The 12,063-nt window shown below is 48.2% G+C and overlaps 1 protein-coding gene across 1 annotated transcript in view; it reads right to left on the bottom strand.

The window, feature by feature from the left end:
- The window catches only part of TEAD1 (TEA domain transcription factor 1), a 194,422-nt gene that overhangs the window by 42,959 nt on the left and 139,400 nt on the right, over positions 1-12,063 (bottom strand). The window contains exons 6-10 of the mRNA XM_079708701.1: positions 9,063-9,074; positions 8,152-8,286; positions 6,970-7,016; positions 6,000-6,061; positions 4,915-5,039 (exon numbers count right to left, since the gene is read on the bottom strand). Coding sequence (XP_079564827.1) covers positions 4,915-5,039; positions 6,000-6,061; positions 6,970-7,016; positions 8,152-8,286; positions 9,063-9,074 — 381 coding nt within the window. The remainder of the gene's footprint in view (positions 1-4,914; positions 5,040-5,999; positions 6,062-6,969; positions 7,017-8,151; positions 8,287-9,062; positions 9,075-12,063) is intronic.

Genomic DNA, 12,063 nt, shown 5'->3' with positions numbered 1-12,063 from the left:
TGTGCTCCTGCACCACATCATGGAACTTCTTCTTCCCCAAGATACTGCTCCTTCAAAATCTAAAGAGAAGGGGCTTCCCTGGTGGCGCAGTGGTTGAGAGTCCGCCTGCCGATGCAGGGGACACGGGTTCGTGCCCCAGTCCGGGGAAATCCCACATGCCCTGGAGCGACTGGGCCCGTGAGCCATGGCCGATGAGCCTGTGCGTCCGGAGCCTGTGCTCCGCAACGGGAGAGGCCACAACAGTGAGAGGCCCGTGTACCGCAAAAAAAAAAAAAAAAAAATCTAAAGAGAATAATCTCCTGTCCCGCCCTCTCCATCCCAAAGCTTGCCTTTCTCTGGCTGTGTAACTCCTACCTAACCGAACTCACACACTCTCTTCCTGCTCACAGCCCTGCTTGCTCTGGAATCCAGATCACGGTAGGCATTAAATACACCCAACCTCTGCCTGGGAAGATATGGCTGAGCTTCGGGGCGGCTGGAGGAAACTGCCCTGCTCCAGGGAGCAGGTAGAGGGATCCCGTTAGGCTTTATCAGGAAGACCACTCTGCAAGCACACATGGGATTCAGCTTACAGCTCATCAAGCCCGGGTTTTCATTTCTCTAAAGGAGCAGCTGCTTCAGGTCTCCAGGAACTGGGCCCTGATTACAGGCGAGGCCCTTTTAAAAAGCCCACCCCAGGTGGAGGATCTGGCACTTAAAACCCTTTGATACGCAACACTGAAATCGTGTAGAAAGTGTACTTTCAAGCATTACTAACCACTTCTAAAATAGTCTTTGTTTTTTAGATCTTCCTTTCTTCACCCTCTGCTGTTTTTCTCTTAGCTTCTAGTGGAGCCAAAGGTAACAGAGGGACTGACTTGCTGGTTCTCCACCAATATAAACAACCACCGACTCCGGGAAATGTCTGGTTTACACATGATGCAGAGCCAGCAGGGGGCGCGCATCCCCCAGATTAGTCTTCCCTTAGCTCCTTGTAGATTACGGCTGGTTACAGGTACACACATCAGATACAAATGGACCTGAGAACCTTTGGTTACAGGTCTCAGGATATGGAATCGACAGACCTGGATCTGAATCCCATTTCCAATGTCAGCTGGCTGCCTAATACTGGGCAGGCTATGTCATAGGGTTGGGTAAGACAGTGCTGGCTATCACCAGTATTACTGCTGGTAGGGGTGGCAGAATTGTGAAGAATCTTTAGTGGTAGCAGGTGACACGTGGTAAACTGAAGAGTGAAATTTCCAGCATAGCTGGGACTAAAAGAGGTGGCTGACTAACTGAAATGGGGGAGAATTCACAAGATTACTTAAAACAAGCATTCTGACAAGTCTCAAGCACCAGCCTCTCAAATTATATAACATGTGCTTTATTTTGCAAACATAAGGTGCTGTTACAATGAACATGTAAAGGCCCTTGAGGTCCAAGGTCACACTGAAAAAACATGTAGCATGTGAATGGTTTCTTTGGCTCTCAGACTTCCAACTATAGGAAAGTTTAAAGCCATCTAAACTCACCTGGTACATTTAAACAAATTTGGATATACTAGCCTTAAAATTTAACATCAAACATTAAGCATGTTAATTTGATAAGGAAGCCAACAAAGTGACAAATAATTAAAGGTCCTAAACAAATTCAACTTTGGATTCTGCAAATCTTTGTCTACATACAGACATGTATGCACATTTCCCCCTACGTCTTTGCAATGGCTTAGGTTCATTGGAATCATGGGGCTATGGGTAGTGCTGGCAAAAATCAAGCAAATAAATTAATAAGCTTGGTGCAGTGTGATTTTTTTTCATCCTTATCACAGCCCTATGAGGTAGGTAATTCTATTTCTTTCTATAGAAGAGGCTTGGAGAGATCGTTAGTCAATGGCCGTGGCCAGGTCTGAACCCTTTTCTGCCTGTATTGTCGCCCAAGAGGACATAAGGCACACTTGGGGAGCAACAAAGCCAAGAGGAGAATCTAGTTTGCCTGGTCCTCAGTCCAGGGTGGTCTCCCTTAAGTCCCTGCTATTCTGGAAATTCACTCTCTAGTTTACCACATCTGTCACCATTAAAGTCACGTGTTAGAGTCTAAGCTAAGGAGCCAAACCTGTTCATTCATCAGTAAAAGGTCAAATCTAGTTGAACCGTTCAGATTCTTTTTTTAAAATTTTATTTATTTTTTTATACAGCAGGTTCTTATTAGTTATCCATCTTATACATATTAGTGTATATATGTCAATCAAAATCTCCCAATTCATCCCACCCACCCCCTCCGCCACTTTCCCCCCTTGGTGTCCGCACGTTTGTTCTCTACATCTGTGTCTCAATTTCTGCCCTGCAAACTGCGAACTGTTCAGAGTCTTAAGTGTAATCCTGAACATACATGAAACATGTATCTCTGGACTCTATTCCAAGGACTTGGTGGGCCCTGCCTTTCTAAACTATTCACCAGCTTTCACTTCCTGCTCTATCTACATCAGAGTCATCGTCTCTGGAATGCTCTTCTCCCTTACTCATCCCTGCCCATATCGATGCTCTACCTCTTGGCATGAGGGCTGCTTCCTTGACGAAGCCTGCCCGCTTCCCTGTCCCTCATTCACAGCATCCAGCGTTCTCCCTCCCCAGCAGTCACCACACTTTGCAGTGGCCTCATGTGTGACTATCGCCTCATGTGCCTCCCCCGCTAGATGTCACCCCCCGCCCCCACCAAGGGCAGAGTCAGTGGCTGGCTGTGCAGCACTGGGCCGGCCCCTCCTCGGTACAGCCATCTAAAATATGCAAGTGCTCATAAATGTTTATAGAATGGACTGAATGAATCTGTCAGTGATTCACAGTGTGAAGCCCAATTAACACCAACAACAGGAAAAAGAGGAACTGGTCATCCTGGGCCCTAACAGGTCCATAACTGAGGAGGACAGTTACAATACGAGGGGGCTGCCATAGGCTTTTTAAATTAAAAAAAAAAAAAAAATTTTTTTGTGTGTGTGATAAAACATTATATTGAGTCTTGTAAACAAGGATAACAACTAACATCTTGGGACTTCTGCTTCCCAATGTCTTGGAGTTCTATTCCTTAAAAAAATGGTCACAAAGAGAGAGATTTGCCCATACGGGAGATACACAGACTGAATACACAATCCAAGAGACCTTCACAATTGGTGGTGGTTCACAGTAGTGAAAAGAGTACACGGAAACAGAAGATCTGAACTCCTGGTCCTCCTGCTTATTGGCTAAATATCCTAAGCTATTTAATGTGCCTGGGACTCAGTTTCTTCATCTGTACAATGGGGAAAAAAAGAATCCAGTTCACCAGCACGTTGAGGACAAAATGAAATAACCAACGACAACGTACTCTGTGAGCAATGAGGTGTCATACAAACACAAGTTACAGAAAGCAGAAGCACAATCTGGTCCAAAGCCCAGCCTTCAGCCAAAGAACCATCTACACTTCTCAGACAGAAGAGGAAGAAAAGAATCAGAAAGGTAATCTTTTTGGTCGTTTATTTCAATGCTCCCACAGACAGGGTTTTAAGCTCTCACTATCACCCTTCTTGTAAAGCCACTCAGACACTAGAGAAGAGTGATCCAGGTGGCCTTCTCTTCCCTGTTCTCAATAATCTCATTTTCCTTTACCTGCCTCAATGGGCCCAATGACCTAATCTACATCTCTTTCTTCATTTTTTCCTAATTTTGGAGCAGGCTCTATTTTTCCACCAGCTCCCAGCATTCACAATTCATAGACAGAAATGTCAGGGGGCCACACGTGGGTTCCCGAGTCTCCACTCTGGTGACGGCTGGTGGAAAGCCCTCTACCCGTGGGGTCTCCCCCATCCTACCATCAGAGGCTTTCCACCGAGCCAAAGTACAAATACTCCCTGGAGAGGTCACCTCCAGATGTCTGTATCCAAGTTACTTACAACAGACGGTGAACTCATTCATGATGCTTTTTCCTGGTAACAGAATGACAGCAAGGCGGCAAATACCCAGAGAGCATGGCACCTGTGTGCTTTTGGTAGCCCCCAAGATCAGCAGGGTGGGGTGAGGTACAAAATATGGAAAGGAGTTGGTAAAGCTCCCAAAGACAAACTCATGATTTCTTTAGTTTTTGCCTTGGGCTCACCCACACACAGATGCAATGCTCATACTCAAAGCCAAGGAGTGGGAGTGAAGAAAGGGTCTTGGGCTTGTTGGGTGGGAAAGAAGGGAGGCTCACATATGCAGGGGAAATGGTGGGCCCGGCTGAGAAACAGGGGGGTGACGGGCACTAGATGGGGCGGGGAAATGGGAAGGAAGAAAAGCGACAAATAGAGTCCAGATGCCAATGTTCTTGGTATTTATGGTATTATAATGCATCACATTCTACTTCAAATTGCTTAAGTACTACTCTGTTACCTCTCCTTCAGAAGGTAGTAACTTGCTATCTTGAGAAGACACAGGTTTGAAAAGAAGTATAGAATAATAGCTAAATGTTTAGGCTTGAGTTTTAAAGACATGAGTTTGAATCTCTAATCCGTAACTGTGTGGCTACAGGGAAATTATTTAACCTCTCTGTTTTCTCATGTATCACGGAGCACCTACCCATATGGGGTTTTGTGAGGGTAAAATGTGAGCCTATCTATAAGCTTTGCACACAGCACCAGCCACAGGGCAGGGCTCAAAACATGTTACATTTTACCACATGCAAGAGCCTGTTAAGGTCCTTTGCTACAGCTCCAGCAATCCTTGGAGTTTGCAGTCCACAGCATCCATAACCATTTAGCTCTAAAGTTCCACGTATTTTGTCAACAGAAATACCTTTTCACTTAATTGAAGGGCTGTTCCGCTATCCTCCACCAGGTCTGCTTCACACAGGTTACCTGTCAGGCCTAAGGGCAGGGAAAGAGGGGCAAACCCTGGGTTCAGGACACACCTCTCTGGGCACACTCACCGAGTCTGGGTCTCGCTGCTGTTCGAGGAAAGCTGAGAACTCCACCAGGCGGAGTTTGGTTGTGCCAATGGAGCGGCCCTGCCAGGCCGGGACCGAGGGAGCTGGGGCTGACGCAGGCTCAAACCCTGAAATACCGATCGATCGTCACCTTCAACCTGGCCGCTCACCTCCCCTCGGGCCTCAGGCCAACCCCGGGGCAGGGCCCTACCAGGAGGAAAGGCCAACAGGCCCGTCCACCAGAGTCAGGGGCGGAGCTGAGGCAGGCAGTGGTGGGTTCTGGCGGAGGAGCCCAGAGGCAGAGCCAGCCGGAGAAGCGCAATGCACGTGGCGGCTCTTTCTAAAGCCGGCGCCAGCTCAGGTTAAGGGCTGTGGCATGAGGACACCTAATCCTGGGCAAAGGGGCCTCGCTGGGGACCAGGGAAAGAGTGACGAAGAATGGAAGCAGGTGCTGGCAAAGATCTCCTGAGACAGGAAAGACAGGCGACCAAGACCTCCTGTGCTCAACCATCTCCTTCCCTAAGACTGCAGTCACCAGCACTGTGGAATACTCTCTTGGAACGCTCCGTGGTGTCGGGGCAGAGGGCGACAAGCGAAGGCACGGCAGCCTGGGGAGTCTCTAGCAGATCTGCGCATGCGTGCCGCGGAAGGCAGGCAGGCCGGCTGCGTCGCCGGTTTCTGGATGGGCTTCCGTGTAAGCGCTCCTTTAAAAAAGCATGCTCGGAATTGAAATGCACTTCTCTGAGAAAGGGTGAGTAAAACCCTATCTGCCCTCAAGACTGGGACTGCCCGACGTGGCCTGTTTATGACGAGGGAGGAACCACAGCAACTTCCCCTTCCAAGGATGACCCAGGGTCCTGAGTGAAAGTGATCAGGCTTCCTGTTTCTTTAAAAGCCCATCAGAAGAGCTCTCTAGAGATGACCGAGGCAAATCAGGCCCTGGGAGGGGACACCCCCCTGACCCTCCTGAGCTCCGGGCTAACCCTGCCTTAAGGAGGGTGCCGGCGAGAAGGGGGCGTCCATGGCTCTGCAAGTGAGGGAGGGTGTGCAGCTGTGGAACAAAGCAAGAGGGTCCCGCAGAGACTCACCTGGAATGGGGGCTGTGACCGCTGGCTGGATAGGGTAGGCCTGCTGCACGAAGGGCTTGACGCTGGAGACAGAGGATGGACAAGAGTCAGAAACCACGACTGCAGGAGTGGCTACTTCCCAGGCCTGGCCTTGGCCTCCCAAGGCTAGGGACCCACCTGGGGGCCTTGCCACCGTAAGGTTCCCTGTCTGCAGGTGGTAGCACAGCCCAGGCAGACCTCTGCCAAGACAGAGACCCAGGTATGCTGTCCATTTGAGACGGGCCAGCAGGCTGCTGGGGACCAAACCACCAAGCCTCATGCCAGTTCCGGGGGACAAGCTGGACAGACGTCAGCCTGCCTTGCACATGCTGTGATATCTATCTCTGAACCTCTCTTCTGATCCCTGCAGAGACCGAGGTCAGTGGTCATCATTTCCAGGCAAGGATTGGGACACGTTTCAGTCTCTCCTTCTCTGGGCCAAATAGCTCTAGTTCTTTTGAGAATATATGGGCAGGAGTTCCTTTCTGCTTTTATCCCTAGACTGCCCTTATCTTCCAGCTTACTGAGCTTGCTTCCCTTGCCCTCAAAGCATCAGTAGGATTTTCTATTAGCTGCCCCCACTACAGGGGAAAGCCAGAATAAAATGGGCTATAGGATCACCTCCACTGCCCTCTCTCAAGCAAGCACTTTCAGGAGGACCCCAGGCTCTGTCCCCCAAAGCCATGAAGGGATGGAGCCCCTCCTCCTGTCGCCAGCTGCACGACCACTAACACTTAAGGTGGGAGTGAGGTGTTTACACGTCTCCCGGATCTGAGCAGTCTCTTTCCTGCTATTGGCCTCAGTAGATAACAATGGGGGATGACTTCGGTGATCTCAGGTTAATTCTCCCTTCTCCTCCAAGCCTGCAGGCAGTCTGGTACCAGGAAACCTCTACCCAGGGTGGGCTGTGACCAGCCCCTAGTTGTCACTGCTGGCCCCTCCTCAAACTTACTCTTGTGAGGATCCAGGCTGTCCTGTTTGTATCATTCCCGGCCAGAACTGGAAGGCAAAATGCAAAAAGCTTCAGGGTTATGAGTTCACCTCAAAGCACTGCTCAGGATGTCTATGCACTATAATCTTTGCTAAAGACAGTGGGTTCATATCATCCACCAGCTGCAAAGTGACCTTCCCTAAATGCAGATATGGCCACTGCCCTGCAGAAGATTGCAACCTACAGCTAGCTCCCTCTGGCTTTTCTTCCAGAAAATCTCCCGGAGGGCAGGGACTAGGCAGCAGCTCTTCAGCGTTCACCTGACACCCAACTGAAATCTGGGTGCACTGCAGAGGGTTCAAAAATATCTCATCTGACTACTTTACCCGTGTGCCTACCCACCCTTCTCCTCCTCCCTCCATTCTGAAATGTTTCCTGTGTAACATGTGCCTCCACAGCTCCCAGCATGGGGAGAGGACACAGCTCAGAACGAGAGGCCAGGAGCTCGGAGCAGCAGCAGAGGTGCCTCCTTTGCTGTGAGCTTTCCTGAGCTTTCTGGTGCCCGCTGACTGGCGGCCTGCTGGAAGGGCAGTAGGATGTCAAGGAAGTCAGAGAGCCCTGGGTTTGAGTCCTGACATCGCTAACCATGTGATTATGATCAAGTTACCCAAACTCTTGTTTTGTTACTAATTAACTCCAGTTTTCTCACCTGTAAAATGGCAATAACAGTAAGAGGCATTTAAGATTATTTTGAGGATTAAATGAGATCATAACATTAAGCTTCTCGGCCCTTGGCAGGTGCAAAATGAAAATGATAATAGAATACTTCTGTCCCTTTAGGGGTTAGTTGCCATAAAGTGACCCTGAGGACACAGGAACAGAGACCAAGGGCCAGGATTAAAAAGATAGAGCTGAAGAGGCAGATAACAACCTGGAAGGGCACCAAAAAAGTGATACTTAATTCCATGTCTTCAGGGACTAAGCTCCTTCCCTCTCCTTCTCCCTCTCTTACTCTCCCCCGCTCCCTTGCTCCATGCTTTCTTTCACCATTTCGCACTCAGCAACAGGGCGCCACAAAATGGTCCTTATCCTCTCTTACACCTGACCCAATTAACAAGAAGTGCCAGGTGGATGGCTTTGTGCTTGGCCACGTGGAGCCCATGCGCTCAGGGGCCATCATTATGGATCCAGCTCATGACTTACCCCTGGCGCCCCTGGGAAGGTGGGGCGTGGAATCCCTGGCAGCCCCAGCTTGTTGTGAATGGCAGTGGCTGATACGATCTGGGCTGACGACATGGCGGCCATGTGCTGCAGGGCCTTATCCTTTGCAGTCTGATCCTTGAAGGTGACAGTGACACACAGAATTAATACACAACACATGGCTACAGGGCAGCTTAAACAGGCACAGCCACGAGCACAGGGACTAAAATACAGAGCCACAAAAAAGGCCAAAAAAGCAAACATGCACAGATAAATAAACACAGCCAGAAGGCTAAAAACACACTCAACCTACTGTAACTCTGAACGTTTACTGAAAACACCCAGTAGCAAGGTTTAAAAGCAAAAAAATTTTTAATCCATTTTCCAACAGAATGGGAAGCCTCTGAGAAGAGTGGACAACGTATTTATTTTTCCAGCTTCCAAAGGGAGATGTCTCCAATTACTTAACAGACTCAAGGAGAGGGGAAAAAAGGCCCTGCTTTCAAGCACACAGATGGGGGGGAGGGTGAGAGAAGAGGCGTGGTTGTGGATCTGGGGTAGGACCATCGCAGAGTGCTGGGAGGCCCGTCCGTGTGTTCGGCCTGGGAGCCCTGGCAGACACCTGGTGGGGAGGCTCAGAAGCAGCGGGGCGGCGGGGCGATGAGGCAGGGCGATGACGGGGCCAAGCAGCATGCTGGCGGGGGGCATGCTTTCTCAGGTATCCCCGCCTGGGTCAAAGGCTAGACAGGTTCTTTCTATACCCAAGGACACAGGGGATGCTACCAGGTAAGTGGTTTCCCCTTTTCCTAAAAGGGTCTTTTCTAAAAAAGCCAAGGCTGATAACACACAGCTAGCCAAAAAGTCTGCCAAGCACAGCTAAAGTACAGAATACTCAATTTGGTGAAAATACTTACCATGCTTGTTACCTGGATACAACAATAAACAATTTGTTAAAAGGATTGCGTTACAAAGGCAGGGTTATTTTTCTTCTTAGTTAAAAAATATATACGTATACAAACACATGATACTTGGGTACAATAAAATGCGTAGGAGCATGGGGTTTTTTTTTTTCTTTCACATTTTAGGAGAAATGTGTGACCCAGGTAACTATCTAAAGGGCAATTATCAACAACTGCAACTCCCAACTCCTTTGAGCTGGTTCTGAGGCTTCCCCAGTACAGATGGAGAAATGGTCAGGCCCCTGGTGTGGGACAGGCCCTGATGGTGGGGCAGGGCTTCACGCTCAGTAAACATGTCAAGGGTCCTGGCTGCTTGCACAAGGTCTATACAAGCTATCCCAGGCCCAGACTCCATCAAAGCAGGAGCAAAATGGTGACATCAGAGTAAAAAGAACACACTCCCCAGCTGTCATTCAGAGTTCAGACAGAGAGTGAAGGTCAAGGGAAGCTTCAGGCTAAGACACTGAGTACCAGCTGAGAGGTGGCTTCAGTGTTTACAGATTTACCCAAAGGTGATGAATAAACATGCTGAGGCGCCAAAGGCAAGGCCAAAAGGTGGGGGGGGGGGGGGGGGGGGCGGGGGCGGGGAATCAAAGCCTACAAGACAAGTACTAGAGGGTTCAAAGGAAGATCAATCAGGTGCTCCCAAGGTAGAGACGCCACTTTGCCCCATAACTGCAGGAGCACCATGTGAATTTTCAAAACGCTTATATTAACCCTTGAAAAGGAGCCTAACGTTCGCATAAGATTTTATATTTCATACACTTCTCTGGCTCTCAACGGAAAAAATGAGCCTCATCTAACAGCTATTCGGGGATACACATGGTCATAATGAGTATCTGTAAGGGCACTGCTGCAGCTGAATGACACCAGGAGGGCTCCGGATGCCTGCAGGATTATTGGTCCCCAGAGACTGAAGTGATGCCTTTGCTGCCTCTGGTCAGATGGCATTCTTCGTGTTGAAGCTCCATTTGCTAATCTGCTGAACGTTCTAACCTGAAGCCAGCCTTCTCTGGTAACTTTTTTTTAAAGGCCTGAAACATTTCAGACACTGAGATGCCAGGAAAAAAGACAAATTTTGAAGTCAGTGGAATTTTATGATAAACTGACTATGTGTGTGCAAATGCCCTACAGCCAAACTGGGCCTGACACATACAGATCTCAGTGCCCGTCAGTCTACCCTTAGCTGGTCCTGCAGTTCCACCTGCCACCTGCCATCCCCTCAGAGGGTAACCCTGGTATAATGAACAGGAAACCTGGCTCAGTCACACTTCCTTCCTTCTCTGTCAAGAGCACCTTGACATCAATACAAGCTCATGGGTTTCTCTTTGGACCAGTCCCTTTGGACCCCAGCCCCCAAGTCATGTAACCCTTAATAAAAGGATATCAATACCCTCAAGGAAACCGAAGGAATGGCATAGGTATAACCACAGGTGCCTTCCCCAACGAGCTACAAGCCTTACAACCTCTCCAGGGCCCAGGCAGGGGGAGCTGAGAAAATGGCAGCCCAGGCTGCCTGCCTGCCTGGCTGATGTAGACTGTGCGGAATAACTACAAAAGAGCTGTGGGCTTGGCTCTATTCCAACAGTACATCATGGGGGCTCTCTCAGACCTGAGACTTCTGTGTTTATGAAATGCTGATGACAGGGGTGGTTCTGCTTGCCCAAATACAGAGTGTGTTTGTGCACACTTGGGTGCAGTGACCAGGAATCATTAAGTCCAGGTCCACATGGAAATAAGTACCTACATCTCCACAACCCACTCTTACTCTATTAGAGTTGCTTGAGATGTTTCCCTTTGCTAGGCTGATTGAAAAGTTCTTCAAAACGTTCACGAAAGTTTGATACTTTTCTTTTCTAACAGGGTAATCAGTCAATGAGGAAAGGAGAAAAGTCACCACCTTTGCTGTTTATGTCACATAGCTCCAGACACTTCAGAATACGGTCTTTTTCTTTTGTTACATAAAGTCAGGTTTGACTCTCTTATTACCCAGCATTCCACCAGGCACCCAAATGAAAACAGAAGTTCAGAAGCAGAAGAGCAAATCAATTGCTTCGAGCACACCAACTTGCTCTATGCCAGTAAAAGGCGTATGTGCTGGGGAGTCTGGAGACCTGGTTCCAAATCTGCCCTCCACCTGACATTAATGGGCTGTATTACTTTGGGCAAATCACCTAACACTCTAATTTTCTTCAACTACAAAGGAAAGAGTTGTACTTTATATTCTAAAGGTCTTCTGATTCTAAAAGTATTCATAGCTGTGAGTTTGACATCCATTATAAGCAAATACATCTTAATACATATAGCTGAAAAACCACTAGTGAAAAGACAGCAGGATGTTAAAATTTGGGCAGTTCTTGGCCACCTGTCCTAATAGAGAGAAAGCCAAGTGCAGAGAGGAAATTTTATCTCAAGTAGAGGTTCCGTCTGCACTTGACCTACCTATTTAAGAATAGGCAATTTCCTACAAATGGACTAAAACGTCTACACCAGTCATTTCCTACTTTTTGTAGTGGTGACATTCTGAGTACTCATTTAATTTTATAACATCTCCCCTCTATCTATGATATATGATGGAAAATTAAGATTAAAATTTTTTGTTTAAAATCTAAAGTAACCCTGCAGATAATAAGCACCATCAGGGAGATCTCGAAATCAGAACTGAGAGACTGGCTGTAGGCCTACTTATCCTGAAATGGGAGTACAGGACACCAAGCTGAGAGATTTCAATGGAAGGGCCTCTAAATTGTCATTTTCAGCCTAGAGATACATGCCTGGCTTTGAAGAAATTATAACTCTCAGTGTCAGACCTGAGTAAATGGCTTCTCTGTGTCATTCTAGTCTAATATCCTGGACTTTTAAACATTCCACTCTATCATCACCACCTACCCCCAGAATAAAGGAGGGTAGGGGTGGGGTCGCTAATCCATCCAAACAACAGTAGCTTAAGTAAAAT

Source organism: Hyperoodon ampullatus (assembly GCF_949752795.1).
Source record: "Hyperoodon ampullatus genome assembly, chromosome: 7".
NCBI lineage: Eukaryota > Metazoa > Chordata > Mammalia > Artiodactyla > Ziphiidae > Hyperoodon > Hyperoodon ampullatus.
The sequence above is the reverse complement of the archived record's forward strand: the minus strand, read 5'-3'. Positions and strand labels throughout refer to the sequence as shown.